At 40.1% G+C, this 19,408-nt stretch overlaps 1 protein-coding gene across 17 annotated transcripts in view; it reads left to right on the top strand.

Moving 5' to 3' along the window:
- Positions 1–19,408, top strand: part of DMD (dystrophin) — a 1,179,964-nt gene that overhangs the window by 1,129,506 nt on the left and 31,050 nt on the right. For 13 of the 17 annotated variants that reach the window (XM_032100882.1, XM_032100890.1, XM_032100894.1 and 10 more), the window contains 6 exons: positions 4,636–4,802; positions 6,867–6,978; positions 11,962–12,098; positions 12,866–12,904; positions 17,421–17,486; positions 18,789–18,854. In XM_032100882.1, coding sequence (XP_031956773.1) covers positions 4,636–4,802; positions 6,867–6,978; positions 11,962–12,098; positions 12,866–12,904; positions 17,421–17,486; positions 18,789–18,854 — 587 coding nt within the window. The remainder of the gene's footprint in view (positions 1–4,635; positions 4,803–6,866; positions 6,979–11,961; positions 12,099–12,865; positions 12,905–17,420; positions 17,487–18,788; positions 18,855–19,408) is intronic. The other 4 variants (XM_032100895.1, XM_032100880.1, XM_032100892.1 and 1 more) reach the window with 2 other exon arrangements.

The following is a 19,408-nucleotide window of genomic DNA, read 5'->3' as shown; positions in this document are numbered from 1 at the left end:
AAAACCACTGAAGTGTGTCCAAATCTGGTGTATTTACTCAGGCAAATAAAATCCAAAATAGAGCTGTTAGTCCTTTTAGGTGGCGTTTGGGTGTTACAAATCCTAGTCCAGGATCCTAAAAGTGACTTTGGCCGTAAATGCTGTGATTTGAATTGGTTGGACAGTTGTTTCTTGAGGCATTGTTTATTGCTTTTATTTTTTGAGCAGTTAGGAAATACCAGTACTGTATACAAATAACTATATATAGTTATATATACAAGTCTATATGAAAATAAGTTACAAGTGCAGTATTGCTGTTGAGGGGCTCGATCTCTTTTAAGAGATTCAGGCAGCCCTTGTTTCTATTCATAGGATATTGCTTCTGCTTCTGGCTCTGACAAGAGAGAGCTGGCCAAAGGGAACTAGCAAATCCTTCCTCAAGCTGCTGTGCTGTAAATGTCATAAAACAGCAATGCTGGTTTCATTTCAGCAGGATTTTATCTGTGCCTGACTTTGGAGTCAGTCTTGAGGAGTCCTACAAGTGAACTGCTTTCAAGAGCTATTTTAAAATGGTTTAGGGGATGGGGATCAGGAAGATGGTGTTCAAGTGTGGATGATATAAAACTACACCAATTCAGTTCTGGGTTCATGTTCTTTTATTTTATTATTCTTTGCCACAACACTAAAAACATTGATTGGCGTAGTCAGTGCAATCCAGTGTAATACAGGAGTGGAAGACGAGGGTGAACAGGGTTAGGTCTGACTCTGGGGAGACAGGGTTGCTGTTACTGGCTGCTGTGCATTTTTAAACTTTAACAAGTCATAAGAATCCCATCCCTCAGTTTGGTTTGTCCAAGCCAATATTTGCTAATGTAAAGCTTTCCACCTGGGGTGAAAAACATCATTAAATTAACAATGTTAATTTATTTCTGGTCAATTTCCTACACTGCATAAACAGAATATAGCTAATCAGAAATGTTATCCAAAATTTCTGCTGTATTATCTGACTCAGTCCAAAAACATACCACATTGTTCATGTAAAATTCCAACTGTATTTTGGAGCAAATTTCCTATTATGGACAGATAAAGTTAATATAGCATAGAATATTTTTTCAACTACTCGCTGGAGGAAGAGGGAGGGCAGAACAAAAAACTCATCTCCCAAGTATTGCATAAAGATGCTAGTACTACCCAACTTCCTATTCCTCCATTGTTTCTGCAAAATAAATACTGAAAAACAGATGTCTGGAACATAATGAATTTGAATGTCCTCCATAACAAATTGTTACTTGTAAGCTGGAAAGGCCTTAATGAATTTTACTTTATGATTCACTCTGTTATTACCATAAAAATTGGGAGTTGCACAGAAATGTGTTCAAGAGAAGAACCATTAATATTCTTTACAGCTTGATCTTGTTGCTTCAGATATGAACTGTATGAATTCAGCCTTTTTCCCGTATGTAAAATCTTCAGCTGCTGCCTTACTGGATTTAGAGATTATTAAAAAATTGTAATAGCAGCTCGGGGAGCAGTCGAGAAGTGTCTGTCCTATAGTGTCTGACCCTGACCAGCTTTTCTCCACGTGGCTTTAAATCTCCATGTAATATAATTCAGAACCAGTTCTGATACATTTTAATGCACCTAATCTCTCTGAGCACAGGTTTTGTACAGCTGCCATACGGAGCTCTGTCTAGGCAGCTATTGGGACTGCTGGCAATTGACAGTGACTGTAAAATTAAAATAGATCTTTGGGTGTTACAGAAAGTCTTTCATTGCTGCAGCGTTTTCCCTGCAAATTTAAAGCAGCTACAAGTGGAGAGCAGTGCTTTGAGCGGCTCATTCTTATTCTGACTGCAGCTTGCACTGCAGCATTTCCATACACCTCATGTTTTTCTATTAGGAATGGTATATTAAGAGATCCTCTTAATTTTTTTTTTTTTTGAGGCTTAGAGGACCTCTGTATAGAAAGTGTAGTCTGCTAGGCAGGGTAATGGTTTGCCAGTGTAGTTGCTGGCTGAAGCTGGATCCCTGAGTGAGTCACAGAAAGCCTCTCCTCTGCCCCTTTATTGCCCTGCCTTCCAGCTGAAAATATAGATGGTCATATTTTATAAACATGCCTTTCACTTAGGAGTTCCAGAATTAATTTAATTCGACTGAATTCACTGACGTACTGTGGCAGAAGGCAGTATTCACTGTTCTGAACAAATTCTTTTGCCAGTGTTGTCTGGACTTTATTGTGCTTTTGATTTTCTCTTTTTATTTTGGGGGGAACTTCCTAAATTCTGTAGCTACGTGAAAAAACAGAGAACTAGGGTTTAATGCAGAAGTCTTCAGAAGTGTTTTGGTGTGTATTCCATTTAATGTAATCCTTTAGTGAATATCAAATTGTGAAGGACTTTATCTGAATAATTGTAGATATGCTCTGATTTGATGTTTTTACCCTAAACACCAAAAAAAGGATGTTAATGACTATACTAGAAGTCCATGTTTATGGATCCCAAATGTAGCCATAGGAGTCATTATATGGTTTCCCAAACTAGCATCTCAAGAAGGAAGCTCTGACCAGGAATCTTTGTTTCTAATGAAATGAAGTATTGCAACAGTATTTTAAGTCAATTTTAATGCAATGCATTATTCAAGTATATTACAGGGTTTGTATTCTGTATCTTTTCTGTGAGTTTCTGTCTGGGAGACTGCATTTTTCTTAGCCTTCACATATTGATCAGTTAATTTGTTTGTCAAGGTTATAAACAGTGTTAGATTTAAAAGAAAACAAAAAACAAAACTATAACTGATTGGCTTTCCCTATAGCTCTCTGTCCTGCAGAACAGTTGTGATTTTCTTTATCAAAATTCATTGCTAGCATTTTTATATAAGGTTTTAAGGTTTCATTATTATTATTAATACTTAATTATTAATTAAATATATTTAATTATTATATATTAATATAAGTATTAATATAAAAATATAATTATTCATTAAATATATAATTATTATTGTTATTTTATATATTCCTTATATAAGGAATAAGGTTTTAGCTAGGTTATACTAAACTCAGATTTCATGAGAAACTGGAAAAATAACTGAGAGCAAGCATAAAAATCCCCAGTACTCAATCCCATATTCATCTTGGTTCATGTACATGATACATTAATGCTTATTATTTATTTAAATGCTTCAAATAGATTTGGAGCCACAAAGGAAAACAGTCAGCCTTGTGAAGTTTGAAATATAAAAGACTGGCCCACTGAGAGCTGTATTTGAAAGCCTAGAGAAAAGGGAAAACAGAGGATTTAAATATATTCAGACCATAAATATTCTGTTGCTGTGGGTAGCATGGAAGGAAATGTCTCGAGGAATTGGAATTAGCATGTAGTGATGGTTTAGAGAAACAGAGCACGATGGTATCCTTCTTCATCACTTGGGCTGTTCCTTGTGCTGACACGTCCTCCCTTCTCCCACTCTCCTGTGAGCCCCTTGAGGTTTCCGCCTGATCCATCACCTCACTTTCAGCACTGAAACCATCTCCCAGGTTCTCAGATGACCAGTTTTGTGCAGGTTTAGTGACACCTTGCATGATGGAGAGCTGTTTCCTGTAAACACAGGCTCCCTCATTCCACTGTTTTCCTTTAAATCCCTTTTGATGCTCCTTGCCTTTGTTCTGCACTGTTCTTTGCAGTGTCCAGCCTGCTGGTGCAGCGTGACCTCTGCCCATGCACAGAGATCACTATTGTCCCATGTTTTCTTGTGGGTTTTGTCTCTGTTTTCTTTTTCCATACTGTAGGTGCTCCGGGTAGGGACAATGTATCATTTTTTGGGGTGTGCGTGGTGGGTGGCACAATGGGATGTGGCTCAGTGGCTGAGCTGCCTTGAAGTTACCATGGAAGAGAAACCTGAAATGTCACACTGGTTGGGATGGGAAGGCAGCAGAGGAATGGGTTTGCTGCGAAGCATTCATAGGCTCTTCTGCTGTTGGCAGAGATGAGTGTGGGATGTAATGGAATATGAGGATTGTATTTTGTGGGACAGAACTGCATTGTGTTTGCAGTCAGTGATGGGAAATTTAAAGAAGATCTGGTGAGAAGAGGGGGTTTGAGGCATTTAAGGAGGCTGAGGGTTTACATGTTCAACAACAGGCTTGAGAGGGATTTGAGTTATTTTCTTACATGTGCATTATGAAGAAAGGTCAGTGTGATAATGAAGGATGTTAAGGAGAGAGGAATTTTGATCAAAAGATATGCAATTTTTAGGGCTTGGATAAAAGTTTTTAAAATAGGTGAGAAGCAGTGCTATGCAGGCTGAGATAAGAGAGACAGGGAATGTGAGATCAGGCATCAAAAGTGATCCTGTAAGTGGATGATTTTGTCTGTGACAAAGGATATGGTAGTGCTGTCTAATGTAATAGGGAATAAGAGAAAGAGAGATGTGAAATATTAATAATAGTTTTCAGTTCCTGGCTTGAAGGCAGGATCTTGGGGATTTTTTTTTTTTTATTTTATTTTTTTTAATGAGTAGCTGGACTGGGGGAAAAGCTGGTGTATATGCAGAGAAGAGATACGGAGCTGACAAGAAGCAAAGAGCTTGAACAGTTTATTAGATGGTGAATAGACAGATCAGTTGTGCTCAGCCCCTGTCACTTTTCCCCTTGTGTTGCAGGCCAACAACAAACCAGAGATTGAAGCAGCCCTTTTCCTGGACTGGATGAGGCTGGAACCACAGTCCATGGTGTGGCTGCCTGTCCTGCACAGGGTAGCTGCTGCTGAGACCGCCAAGCACCAAGCCAAGTGTAACATCTGTAAGGAGTGCCCCATTATTGGATTCAGGTACAGACTTGCTCCCTTTCGGTCCCATGTGCTTCTGCTTTGTGGATCAAGAGCTCTGCCTGATGCCAGGCAAACCAGGAGCTTCATTTTATATGCCTTTTGTTGTTGGAAAAAATAATTATGATGGGGGCATGAGGGAGAGTGGCACCTAGACTGGGTACAGTGATGGGAGGCTTGAAGAGGACAAGTTAAGATATGGCCCTTCCTCTGTGTCCCAGTCTCTCCATGCCTCAACAAAAGCATTGTTGGATTGCACAACCAACAAAATTTGCCTTACATTCAATGTGTCCTATGCAGTTCCATTTTCTGAATTGGATCCTAATGAATTCCTTTCTGTTATAGTATAAAGCAGGAAGTGCCTTGAAAATTCTCAGGCATGTAAAAGCTACATGTGCGTTTCTCAGCAAAAGAATGTTGGTGGAACATTAACCTGGAGTGGGGGAAATGTTGCTGGTCTATTTAAACATCTGGATTGACACTGTGGTTACTATGGCAATGAATAAGTCACTGTGTTGTAAAATGGCTGTGTGTTGGTGTGCCTGTTTAGAAGCCACTTAAGGGCTAAGTAAATACTCACTTTCAATTATGCCTAGACTTGTTTTATCACTTTGCTTCGAAATAGCTGCTTTGTACGGTTTCTGCCCTTTTTACACACAGTCTTCTTTTACCATTGGCATTTCTCCTTCTATGTTATCATGTTGTTTACAAAGAGCTTTCTGTAATTTTGTTTCCAAAACCCAGATAGATAACAGCAGCAAGCAGTGCTACACAAAAAAGCCATCATTTTGCCCTAACCTGGAAGCATATGAATGTTGCTTTTATGCATGTAGTGAGGCAGTGCTTTCTGCTATAGTTTCACAGCCACTGGGAAACAGGGGAAATAATGAAGGTTTTTATTGCTTTGTTTTGAATTGGAGGCTGTTGCTCTAATCATCTAAATTCTTTTCCTCCTGCTTTTATTCCCTGTGAATACCTTAACTGGGAAGTGATAAATATTACTGAGGAAGATCTATGGATTGGATGTGAGTAATTCAGTACATCCACAAAGTCTGATTTTCCCATTCCCAGATACGGTTTGTGAGCTACTGTATTACTTACACAGTTTTGTATAAACCAGCCAAAGACAAGTAGGTGGAAATGAAAAATGTGGCCCTTGGAAAAATCAAAGGATGGCAAGTGAATGGATAGTCTGTTGAAAGCACCGAGAACTTGGGAAGTGGACACTGGAGCTCTGTGTTGTGTCTAATTTTACTTGACTGATGTCATCTGTCTCTTAAATTTATATAACAAATCTATTATCATGATAGTAGAATCTGTCTGTCACAGATTTTTTTCTCAGTCTTTGCAAGTCATTGAAACCCTGTGTACACACTTGACAAAAAGATACTGTATTGGAAGGCTTTTAGAAAGCTAATACTGTGCACCCAGTTCATGTAAAACAATGTTCTTTTGAGGTCGTTGTGGCTGAGCTGCTTCGTGTATTTGGAACAAGACAACCCTTATGCCTCCGGCTCTTTCAACCACTTCAGCACAGCAGATACAACAGTTAGCTGCCTCACAGAGCTGATGAGATTAAATGATGGCCCAAAAATGCATTTGGAGTTTTGCATGGATGGAATGCTCTACAGGAAAATTGTTTTTATAGAGGTGTTAGGAAGGACACAAGGGGCTTGCCAGAGTGACTTACTGAGAGGGTATTACTTTCTTGAATTTTCCTCCTGGAGGTCATTCTGTTTTAAGAATCATGATGAAGAGCAAAAGATCTGAAGTTAGTGTTATAGAAATAAAAAGTATGGTGGTGTCTTTCCTATGTTACACGTGAGTGAATGTGTAGAAATCTTCTCTTTTGCCCAGTATTAGAAATGTTTTTGAAGATTGAGATCTTTGACAAACATCTGAAGCAGCAGTACCTGTCCCTCAGGGCAGAGGAGTATTGCTGGGCATTGTACACCGTGTGACATCTCATGGAAGAGAATTTACTAACACAGAAAACTTGATGGGCTGATACGAAGCAGTCACATACAAGGCTCTGAAGCCGTGAATTTTCTTTTTATCCTCTTCTAGGTACAGAAGTTTAAAGCACTTTAACTATGACATCTGCCAAAGTTGCTTCTTCTCTGGCCGTGTTGCAAAAGGTCACAAAATGCACTATCCCATGGTGGAATACTGCACACCAGTAAGTAGCTGTTTTACTGACCCTTAACTGTCCCTTCTTACATAGAAAGGAGAGCTTCTTTTCCTATATGCAAGGTAATGAAGCATTAGGATGCCTTTTCTTCCCTCCCCCATAATTAAATCTCGTTTTATATACTATACATGCCAGCAATTTTTGATGCTTAGCCAGGGATACTCCAATGGTTTGAAGCAAATTGAAGCTCACTGTTTGCACAATTCTGTGTCGTAATGTACTGTTGTGTGCTAATGAACTTGTTCATGTTCAGTGCCATAGCTCACTTTATGGATCCTGCTGGAAGCACGTGATTTGTGCAAATACTCATTCGTATCTTAGGTCCCAAGGTTTCCTCCATATTACTGTGTGATTTTTTTTCCTCCTTTCCTCAGCAGGTTGCCACTTCACTTGCTGTCCCCCACAACACTATGGTTGCATTTTTACGTTCTTCAGTATTTCATGGTACTTTTGTACCATGTAAATATGGTATGATCACTTGATGATATAAAATGCCAGGGAAGATCTCAAGGTTGCCAGTTGGATTTCATTTCTGAAGGGGGAAGCCTGGGTGTTCAGTGCAGGGTGCTGCAGTGATGGTGTGGTCAGGGTCTTCACCCTTCTTTCACGGCTCCCAAAGTAATTGGTTTTACATAAACATTTCTTTCATGCCTGACAGCTGGCAAAGGAAATTCTGCATTTCTCTCTCAGTGTGCTTCTTTTTCTTTTCGGCCTCTTGGGACCAGTACAAAGGGGCATAAATTAGAGGCGCTCTCAAGTTAAACTTCCACCTTGTAGCAAGACTGAGCTTTCAGCTGCTTTTGCTATTGCTTGTGCTGGTCTTGAAGCAGTGCGCTCTGGCCAGCATTTCCTGGTGAGATAGGATGATTCCTAGTCTTTCATCTGCTGGTAGTCATAAATAGTGAAAATAAAGCATCAAAATTATACATGGGCTAGCCTCATAAAATTATATGAACAGTCCGTACATCTTCATCCAAGCAAAAAGGCATGGCCAAAATGAAGTAAAGACTCTCAGCTTTTCCTAGACATTTAAATAGGAGAGAAAAAAATTTATTCCCCTAAAATATTATGGTGAAGCAAATCCAGAATTTTTGTTAGTTTTAACTTACAGATAGTTACTTGCATTATCTATTGACTTTTACCTTTCAGTGGCAGTATTTCATGGGAATCTCTGCAAGGGCAGCCAATGCAGATTTGCTGGCTCTTCCTCAGTATTTGTTGGCTGTGGTTTTCAGCGCTGTCCCCCAGGGACTGAGGTTGCTGGAAAGGCGATTTGCCTGAACTGCTGCACAAGGCAGAGGGAGTCACTGGCGCTGCCCGGGCAGGCCTGAACAGACTTCTCCATTGCAGGCATTCCTAGAGCAGAATCTCATGATCTGAGTCGTAGGCAGGGTGAGTGAGCGACTGACCGAGTGCCCGGGAGCCTCCCTTCCACCTGCAGCTGAATCCCTCCTTCCTGGATTGGCTGCAGGTTTGCTTTGCACTTTGCCGCTCTTACCCTTGCTAATAAACAACACGGGAGATTCATGAGTGGTGCACAGAGTGCACAAACCAGTATATTCCAACTATTTTCTTATCCTTTTGATGTGTTTTGAGGAAAGAGAAATAAAAAAGGATAATGAGGCCCACCTCCAGCCTGCAGCAACTCACTGCAATGCTGTATCCAGCAGGTTTGTGTTCTCCCTGGAGATCACGGATTACTAAGAGGTGGACGTGGTGGTGAACAGAAAACCTGCCACCACGTCCAGCTTGCTGGTTCAGAATAAAGAACCATTCACAGCCAGGAGATTTTTCCCTGAACTCCAGCAACCCGTGCTAATGTGCCGTGCCTGGCTGCACAAGCAGCCAGTTGAATTAGAGAAGGATTAACTGCGGTGGAGGGGGAAGCGAATGTGACACACAGCAAGCCCCACTTTTTTTTGTGTTGCTGCTCTTACAAAAAATTTACCCAAGTACTGGGGGACTGAACATCCACTGAAGCTATGTCTAGTTTGTAATTGTTTTCTAAATAAATGAAAAAGAGTATGCAGGTGGCAGAGCATTTATCAGTCTTCCTCCACACTAATCTCTCCCTTAAAATGTATTTTGGCAGACACAAGACATGTGATGCCTTCTTTGATAGTATCTTTGCAATAATTTGATGTGCGCACTGAAGGGTTCTGATATTTTTATTCTCCCTCCCTCTTAGTATCAAGAAACTTTTGAGCACTGCAGTCTTTAATTCTGCTTAGGGGAGTTTTGAGAACTCATGCTAAATACCTGAGGGATGTGATAATTTTCCCTCTCTTGCAAAAGGTTGAGTCACAATAAGGGCAAGGCAGTTGCCTGATTTTCATTTAGACAGAAAAATTGCAACAATTATTCCTGAAAGCAACACAGCTCAATTTATTGTTCAAAGACATACGGCTTTTAAAGAGGTTTCAAACAAAGCATAGAAGACAACTTCTAGACTGAGATGTAAATGCAGGATGATTTTTCTGTTAGGGTTTAATTAACAGTGACACACGAACATAAAAAATGCCTTTTTGGGAGGAAGTGTGTCAAACTGATAGACCTGTCTACGTCTAGGGTTTCCATTCAGGGCTGAGGTCTGGGGAGGTGGGTTGGCAGGGCACTTTCTTACACCAAACTGGGAGAAGTCAGCTGATGGTAAAGCTATTCCTATGTGAATAAAACGAACTATTTCTTATGAAATAGTTTGGTTTCAGAATAGTTTTGGAACATGCTCAACCCAGCTGCCTATATGTTGCTTTGATTTAAGAGAGCTGGGATGCTGAAACTCCAGTTTCTTCCTCATAAACCAGTTCTGCTGGGGATTTTGGTCTGGATGATTTTACTCTGAAAATCATATGTAATAAAACATCTGTGGAGTAAATCAGAAGGTTTGGCTGAAAATAGCCTCAGTTTATCATCTTGTCCACATAATAATCACATTTTCTTTGCCTTTCTTGTGCTCCTTGAATATTTTTTAAATGGCAGTTGGATCGTATGAGAGGTGCCTGATGCTTTTAGTTGTCAGTAGAAGATATATTTTCATCTTGGGATTCTTGGGGTACCAGCTAGATCAGGATGTTTCTGTGCAAACACAGCATTTTGCTGTTTAGTTATCATGGAAAAGGTTCGGGGTAGAGATGGGGGAGAACAGTCCCAGGAAGGTTGAGGCAAAGAATGTTTCATTGCTAATCATACCTGAAAACACTCAATCCAAATTACAGTTCAATACAATAGAAAGTGTTCTCAACATCAGAAACAGGGCATTAATAAATGGTTATAAATGACACAGGTGAGCAACTGGACAGAAAGCTGTGCTTCATCTATTTTATACCAAGATTAAATATTGAAAGTTCTTCTGTGTTTCCAGCTGATGTGCTCTGTATGCTCTCCTGATGACAAGCTGGTTAGGAGCTCTCCTGGCAGGCATTGCAGATGGAATTCAGCAGAGAGAATTCCCTCCTCCGGGGGCATGGGTGGGGAGCCACCTCAGTAAATCTCCTTTCCAGAGTCCTCTGGGTGGTCTGGGCACACTTCATCCCTCCCTTAGCCAAATGTCTTTACTTCTGATGAATTATGGAAGGGATACTTGATAGTACCAAGCATTATCTCTGTTCCTTGAAAACACAGATGCTGCTGTACTGGCTCATAGGTTCTGCTGTGTCACTTCTCTGCCAGTCACTGAATTTTTCTGCCAAACAGACTGACGAGAAAGGGAGCCAAATTCTTTCCAGCTCTGCATGAAGCTCGTAGGTGTCATAAGTACAGGGATAATATTTGCCTTTTCAGTCTTTCTGCAGATAATTTTTCAACCATCCTTAATTTTTCTACTTTTTAAAAATCTGTGTATCTTTGTTTGAAAAGCTCTGTTAAGGTTGGCTTGACTGATAGGTTCCAGCACATCCTTCCCCTCTAAGCAGAAGTCATAGAACTCAGTAAAAATGTCAGAAAGATTAACTTTTCCCTCATTTCTTTTCTTTAAATTAGATACACTGGAGAAGAAATACTGTTATGTGGGTCAGGAGGAACTTAATTTACTGTAAAAGAACAGTACTTCAGGGTTTAGTGTTTCTGCAAGGTTCAGAGAAGGGAGTGCAGCCTGACTAAGGTAATTGAAGTCTTACATTAAAATTCATCAGGAAATTGCCCGATTCTTCGTCAGGCTCTCAATAAGTCTTGCATCTTCACAGCAGACATCCTTTAAACTCTGCCTGGCTTTTTCTGGTCTTTAGGACTCTAAATCTACATTGTGCTCCTCTGCTGGTCTCTACAGCAGCAAGAGAAGCCTGCTACAGGCAAGGGAGTAGAAAACTTCATGCAAGTTGTTCTCTCCTCAGAGTATTGATCTTAAATGCCTGCTAGCTTCACATTGAACAGGTGCAGGAAGAAATAACTGATCTGAGAGCTTTCAGCAGCTCTCACCTGCTTTTTGTTTCCCTTTGGTCAAAATATTAATGGCACAGAAGGCTGAGGAGGGCAACTGGGAAGAAAATGTACCTGGAGACTTTCATGGACTGACAAGTCCATGAGATGGAGATGACAGGCTTGTGGTAAGAGTTGGGATCCAGACAGTTAAGCACCCAGCTGGACACACGGACTGGCTGTGCATCCTTCAATACAGCCATTTTAGTGCTGAACCAAAAGTAGGCAGAGAATTGCCCCCAGCCAGGTGAGGAAATGAAAAATTCTTATCTAATTATTGCTTGTCTTCTTGAGATCACCTGAGGTGAGGCATGAACCTGTCAGAGGGTTTTGGAGCTTCTTCCCTTCCCTTCCTTCCTCCCCACTAGCAGTGTCTGTGTAGTGCATTGTAAGGTGACGGTGATGGACAAGTAAAACTTGCTGTTCTGGGGCTCAAGCCATTGGCAGCTCTGCTTGGTGTGATCACAGCTCTTCCAAGTGATCCTGCAAAGGAAGAGGCAACTGAAAAACAGGGACAACCTCATGAGAGATGATATCATTGTGATTTGTGGCTTTCAGACAACTTCAGGAGAAGACGTCCGTGACTTTGCCAAGGTACTAAAAAACAAATTTCGAACAAAAAGATATTTTGCAAAGCACCCACGAATGGGCTACCTGCCTGTGCAGACTGTCTTGGAGGGAGACAACATGGAAACGTGAGTAGCTCTGAAGTATCTAAGTAGCAATTCATTTGGTACACTATTTGAGCTCCCCAGCTGGTGCCAACTCCTTTCACTTCCTAAATGCATAAAGCCTCTTTATGTCTTTAATTTCTGTTTACCTCGGCTGGCAGGAAAACACAAGCTGGGCTTCCAGTTGCCATTGCCTTTATCTGCTTTCACCTGTCCTTGTACAGGAACTTCAGCTTCAGTTAGCAAAAAAAAATACTCACGGTCCTACTGGCAGTCTTACAGACTTCTAAGTTTGATGTGCAATTTGGAGGCTAATGATACATTCATTAAATTTTTATTTTCTTCCAAATGGGTATCTTTCCTTGGTTTTATTTTTTTAATTAGGCTACCATGTTTGTGAGGTTGCCAGATGATTTCTTCTTTTCTCAGCCTATAAATTTAGTCTTACTAAATGACTTTGATGTCTTCATGGAAAAAAAAATGCAGTAATGATGCACATGGAGAAATCAGTGACTTAACCCAGTTCCCTTTGGTTTTTTACACGTTTAATCAGTTGTTTAATGGCAATTGCACGCAGCTTGTTCTCGCTCTTTCTCTTTCTCTTTTTAAATTTTAGATTTCAAGGTTTTTTTCCCACTTTTTGGTTGGTTGCTCTTCACAGCCATTCATGTTGGTCTGTTGGATTTCTGCTTTTTAGTTGTTGTGATTTTTCTTTTTAAACCTTTCTGTAATTATTTTGCTGCTGAGTTTCTTCTGCCTTTCTCTTCACCTCCTCATTTTTTGTCTTGCAGTCCTGTTACTCTGATCAACTTCTGGCCAGTAGATTCTGCGTGAGTACTTTTGCTGAAGTGTGCTGCTGCTGCTGCTACTGCTGCTGCGCTCCCTCACTTTTTCTTTTTGTTTATTTCTTTGTTTAGTTTTACATGAGATCATTTCCTTCTTTCTTTACGGTTATTTCCTTTGATGCACTCTCTGAAGGAATGTTTTGATCCCAAATAAGTAGAATGAGATAAATCCTGGAATTTCCAGCAGTCATGGATTTTGTACTGTGTACTCTTTCCTGGAGTATGTATTTCTCATCTAATTAACAGGGGTTTCGTGCAGACCTACTAATGCTTATCAAAGTTTGTTGTTTAAAAGCCTGTGTTTCTGAATAAGTGTCGACCCCTCTGAATATGTACTAAATGCTTTTTGAAAGACAGAGATTGAACGTGATATGGATTTAATTCAGTTTCAGGAATGACACAGTTTTTCAGATAAAGCTATAATTTGGTTTTATGTGCAACCGTGCACACTCGAGTGCCCCAGTTAATCCAAAACTCACTGGGTATTTTATTACAGTTTTTCAGATACATTCAGATTTGCAAAGGCAGGTTGAAATGGCAAAATGTTTACTGTATTTTTCAGAAGTTAAAAAAGCAGGGGTTTTCAGCTGTGGAATAGATTTTCATTCTTGCACCACTCCAGCACATGCATTGTCTTAATGTTGTAGTAATAGCCTCAGTATAAACTAAAGATAGATGTATATTTGCCATTGTGGCACTTGCTACTTCTAGTGTTACATGGATGCTTCTAGAATAATGTTAAATAAGGATGAATTTTAATTCACATATTGATAACTAATGAGAAACTAATAGATAGATTTTTTATATTTCTATATGGTGAAATGTATATGGCTTGCACCTCCATTGATTTTTTTGTAGAATAAACAAGAGTGAAATGTATACATTGGAATATTGATTTATAATTTTCATTGGGAGCACAAACCCTTGGGAAGCTAAGAGAAGTGCTCTACCTCTGGGATATTTAAGCAACCAAGAAGCACATCTAATACTGCAAACCTCATATGGTTGAGAATTCACCCACAGAGAATGCCAAAAGTCTGGACCCAGACTGAACTAGAGGAGCTTTGAGCTTGAGGATGCACTTTTATAAATGCAACTATGGAGCTAGATTCCTTATATTTCAGAACAATTGCAACGTTAAAAGTAACATTCAAAGAAACCTTGGATCATATGGAATGCCATTGCTGTGTCTGACATAACATGAAATTAAGCTGTCATAACATGGTTATTTCTAGTTACTTACAGTAATAACATTCTGGTGTGCCTACACTGACAGCTTCACACCGAAGGTTTGCTGGTGTTTGCTACGAGGAGTTTAAGTCACCTGTAATACTTAAGAAAATTTGAGAAATACCGAGGAGCAGGATTTGTACAGAGAGGTTGCACTTTTTGTCAGACTAACTCAGGTATCTTCTGGAGCACAGTCCTTTCATCTGGTCTGACAAGGAAGCAGAAAAACAAGAAATTAATAGTGGCTGGAAAGAATTGCCCTTCATTTTGTTCTACTAACTTTATTTCTTTCCTTCATGCTATAGCGCTTGACCTGCAATTCAAGTTACTGAGCTACCCATGTTTAAAGCTGTTTCTCAGTTACAGGGTGATTCCAGCTTCAGCAGGCAAACCAGTTATCATAAAGCTTTCCCATGTTTTCTACACTCATGCCTTTTTCTGGTGCTCTCATGCCAGTTTTCTGGTTAATCTTTGAAGTGCCTCAGAAAAGCATCACCTGTCAGTACTCAGCAATGCTAGTGCTATTCTGACACCAACACGTGGTATACATGGAAGTGTTTATAAATAGATAATTTTTTTGGTTGGAAGTTAATGGCTCTGACTGCTTATTACCAATATTTTGCCCAGATACTCTGCTTGCCAGGAATTAAAGGGGCAGTTCCCAAGTTGTGAGAATTTGTGTCTTTTTACTTCCACTGTGATGATACAATGATACAATTTACTTGATTGTACACTTTCAGGAAGCATCAACTAAAATGCTGAACAAAGAAAAGTACCCTCATCCTTCCAGCCAGGTCTCTGGGGCTGCAGGGAATTGCAGGAAGGTGGTGTTTGCCACTTGGTCACCACTTGACTTGACTAGAATTCCCAGGCTGCTCCTGCAGACCCCAGCTTGAGCAACGCAGCTGTGGAGCCCTTATAAAAGGGATGGTTATCTTGGCTAAATATTAGGTGTGTCACTCAGCCTTGCTGACTGTTTGAGCTGATTAGGTGTGCTGGGTATGTGTGCTCAGATAGGAAGGACTGTGAACTCTAGCACAGGTGGTCACTGAGAGTATGTAAAATGCAGCACAGTCGTTCTCAAGTTTGTTCAGAGACTGGCAAAAGTACCTCTGAGCAGCTGAATTCAACACAAATCAATGCTTTTCTAGCAGGTTTGCTTTCTTAAGCAAACTTCTAAAAAGCTTTTTGAGGTATATCTCCATTGCAGTATATTCTGAAGTGGAGACAAACCTGAAACTGTAGCCTCACTCTCTGCTTGCAATTGGCAGAGAGAATCAGCTCCAGCAAGTTACACAACACTGTGTTGTCTTCTGGAAAATATATATAAGTACACATATATTACACAACTTGGTCACTTTTGAGGTTGAAGGATACTGTCAAGGTAGCAGGGATATGTTCATCCAGTCAGGCCTGACTTTTTGCCATGCAGTACTGCAAAAAGAGACATCTCCTCATTTCCCGGTAGGTCCCAACCAAGTGCTGTCCCTTCCTTCGTACTGGTACAAATACATGTGCAGTGCCAGGGTGAGAGGCACTAAGAGAATGATCCAGCTCAAAATTAAGACTACTTCTAACACATATTTCCTAGTCTATGCACAGTATTAGCATCTACATTTGTGTGTATGTTGAAAACAAGACTTCTTGCATTGATGGTACTCCAGTTAAGATCAGCTAAACATCTGCTGTATGACAAAAAAATAGAAAAATGAGGATAACTTCAGTTTATCAGAAAACCATTGTGATCTTGCTCTGTGATCTGCTGCTCTAAGAGTTGCTGCCTTTTTCCCTCCCTTCCCTGTACTGTACACATTCTTACACAAAACAGGATATCAAGTCACAGAGAAGCAATTGCCCATCCACTGAATCTCTGCCACACTGAGGAACTCTGTGTACTGAGTATTTATCCTCTGGTGTGCTGTGGTAATGCTTGAACATGTGATGAGTAGAAGTAGAGGCCAAAGCTCATTTCAGACAAAATGAGATTTGTTATACTTGGCCTGTAATGTCTTAAAGAGGAAAAAGTTTGCTGTTGTGTCAGAAGAGATACTAATGATGACAAATTTTGTGTATCCAGCATACAGTTCTATGAATGCAGAAGGACCCTAATCTAGAGCCTTTTGGAGGCTGATTAGAAACCTGGAAGCTGACAAGTCTAATAGATTTATGGCAGGATTGTCAAACTCCTAACATGGGAACTTCACAAACCAGAAGATTACTACAGTTTTGGTTTATAACCAGTAAATACAAAACCTGCCTGCTTGTGCAATGCAGTGCAATCACTGTTGGGCAGTCCCAGCCTGAACCACAGTATCCAGCAAATTAAAATGGGGAGAAACTCCTTCCTCCATCAGGAGTTCCAGAAGGAGAGTCAGCAGAGATGGAATAAAGGGCAGTTGAAATTTAGCAAAAATATAAAATTGCCATGCAAGTTGGGAAGCTGCATCACTTTTTGTTAGTCTGACACCTCCCAATACATGTAGATTGGCTAAATCCCACGTGGCAGCGAAGGGTGCTCTCTGAACTGCATGGGCAACATAATTTAGTGTTGATGTTTTCCAGAGCTGAGGCTGTAAGAAACAATAATTGATGATAAAAATCCCATAAATTTTTTCATTGACAAAAAACTGAAGAGGACCTCATACCATCTGTAAGGCAGAAAACCCAACATAATTGACAGTGTCCCCCTGTATGACACAGTGAGCTACAGTTGAGATTGCAACTCTTGAAAGACACTAGGCCAAATCATCAGTGTCTGCAGTGTGTTATTAAAGGCTCATTTCAGACATTTTATGCTTCTTGTATTTATTTCTAGCTGCTTGTGGAGTAATCCCTAAAGGCTCTTTTAAGTGGGATGTGCTGGAAGCAGGCACTGGAGCAGGGTGGGAGGCAGAGGACAGGTTCCCAGCAGGACTTTGGCAGCCAGTGCAGGGCTGCATGTGAAGCAGAAATGCCAACAAAGGAGGCAGGCGCGAAGGGAAAACCAGAGTGAAAGCTCTTCTATAAATCCTTTGGAAAAGGCTTCTTTAGGAATCGGTATGAAGAAGAATCGTGGCAACAGACGGATTGCAGATGGTCAAAATCCCTGGTGTGGCACCACAAAACATTGCACCGATGGCTTGAGGAGGCGCACACAGCGCCTGGAGTTATAACTTGCTTTTTATCAAACATGGCATAAGGCATAGAGATGTGAGGGTATAGGCATAGCTAAGTGTCTTTTTACTTTTAAAGGGGTATTGTTTGTGATTAATCAGTGTTTTCTGCCTTATAGGCCTGCCTCGTCCCCTCAGCTCTCACACGATGATACTCATTCACGCATTGAACATTATGCTAGCAGGTATGAGACCAGCTGGACGTTAGGCAGATTTTCTCTAAATTACTTTAAAAAGAAAAAAACAAGAGCTAGAGGCTGCCTGAGCACTTCTTAAAGGAACATAGAATTTGGGGTTTTGCTTTCCAGGCTCTGGGATGCAAGAGCATCATCTGAGGTTGCTGTTAACCAGCCTGTCCTAACTTGCATGCCAGAGCACCTGTGTGGTCAGAATTGGTCTTTAGGTCCCATGGGGTCCTTGTTAAGCTGTGCACTCAGTTACTGATATTTTAATAGGACCTGTAGTGGCAGGACAAGAGGTAGTGTTTTAAACTAAAAGAGGGCAGATTCGGACTAGATGTAAGGAACGAATTTTTGCAATGAGGGTGTTGAAGCACTGAGGGCAGGTTGCCCAGAGAGGTGGTGGATGTCCCATCCCTGAAAACATTTAAGGTCAGACTGGATGGGGCTCTGAGCCACCTGTTCTAGCTGAAGATGTCCCTGCTCAGTGCAGGGGAGTTGGACTGGAGAGCTTTAAAAGCCCCTTCCAGCCCAAACCCTTCTATGATTCTGCATAGGATTTAGTTTTTAATGTGGACCCTGGTGTAATAGTAAAAATGGGAAGAGCAGAAACCTCCAAACTCTTACATGAATCTCAGGTGTCATTATAATGTTAATTTATTTCATGAAATACCACAAAAAAAGATTTCTCCTTGATTTGGAGGATTAAAATAGTGGTATATCGCTGCTTTAGTTCAATTCTGTGCTTTCATACTGCTCTTAATAATCAAAAAATGGATTACTTGCACAAATACGAAAATGTTTTTCCACCAAGCAAGTACATTTTGAAGGGCTGAGGTAATGAAAAGTAGTTATTCTGGCCTCTTTGTCTCCTCCCATATCACCTGATCAGGAGAGGTGTTTATGAATTATGCAGGCCATTTAGGAGGGGCTGAGTGTGAAAACTAATGAGAAATGACTGATCTTTACAGTTTTGATGATGACATTGCCAGGTACAAAGCAATTTGTGTAATCCCCTGGCATCTTAAGGCTTTTCTTTGGTTTTGGAATTAATTAATCAAGAGAAGTTGGAATATAACCTCAGCAAAAGGGTTGAAAACTTAGAAGTGAGTTTAGCCAGGCCATTGTGACAATCTTGTGTGATAGCTTATTGCAAAACCTTTTGGTAATCAACAGCGAGTGTAAATTAATTTGAGTTTCAAATTCATCGAAAACATCACGCTCTTTAATTCTTTCCAGAATGTTAGAACAAAGAAAGTTACTGAAAAACATAATTGGTTTTAATGAGTCTTGTTTATTTTTCCACAGGCTAGCAGAAATGGAGAACACCAATGGTTCTTACCTAAATGACAGTATTTCACCTAATGAGAGCATGTAAGTAGGCTGTTTTCATGGTTTTGACAAGTATTTTCTTGGGAAGGTTAATAACTTGTAATGAAATTTTGTAGTGCTGAATTTGCATGGACATGTATCACATCTGGTTCAATTTAATGATGTACTCGTCCTTTCAATTTGTATCATAGTATCTGGATTAATGGCTTATAGCTTAGTACCAAATTTATACAACAAATGATACCTTCAAAATTAAAACTACTAATTTCTTTCCAAAAATTACTGATTTATTCAGAAAATAATTTCCATATTCAAAAAAATGATCATCATCTGATGAGATCTAAGGACAAAGACACAGAAACCCCCTTCTATCTTAGTTCAAGCTTAATCATGGTTAAATTGCTATAAGCTAGAAAATGTTGGTGTGGGAAAAGTGTCATACAAAACAGAAGTGAGGCTGAACAGAAATTTTTGGTCTACAAATACCTGAAATTCATTGCAAATGTAAGGAAGGAGGGACTGACCATTGTTGTGAAATACTAGGAGTAGTAAGCTGTAAGTTGGACAGATCACTGCCAAGCATTCATTGTATTACT

This window comes from Corvus moneduloides, chromosome 2 (assembly GCF_009650955.1).
Source record: "Corvus moneduloides isolate bCorMon1 chromosome 2, bCorMon1.pri, whole genome shotgun sequence".
NCBI lineage: Eukaryota > Metazoa > Chordata > Aves > Passeriformes > Corvidae > Corvus > Corvus moneduloides.
This window is presented reverse-complemented; position numbering and strand designations above follow the sequence as displayed.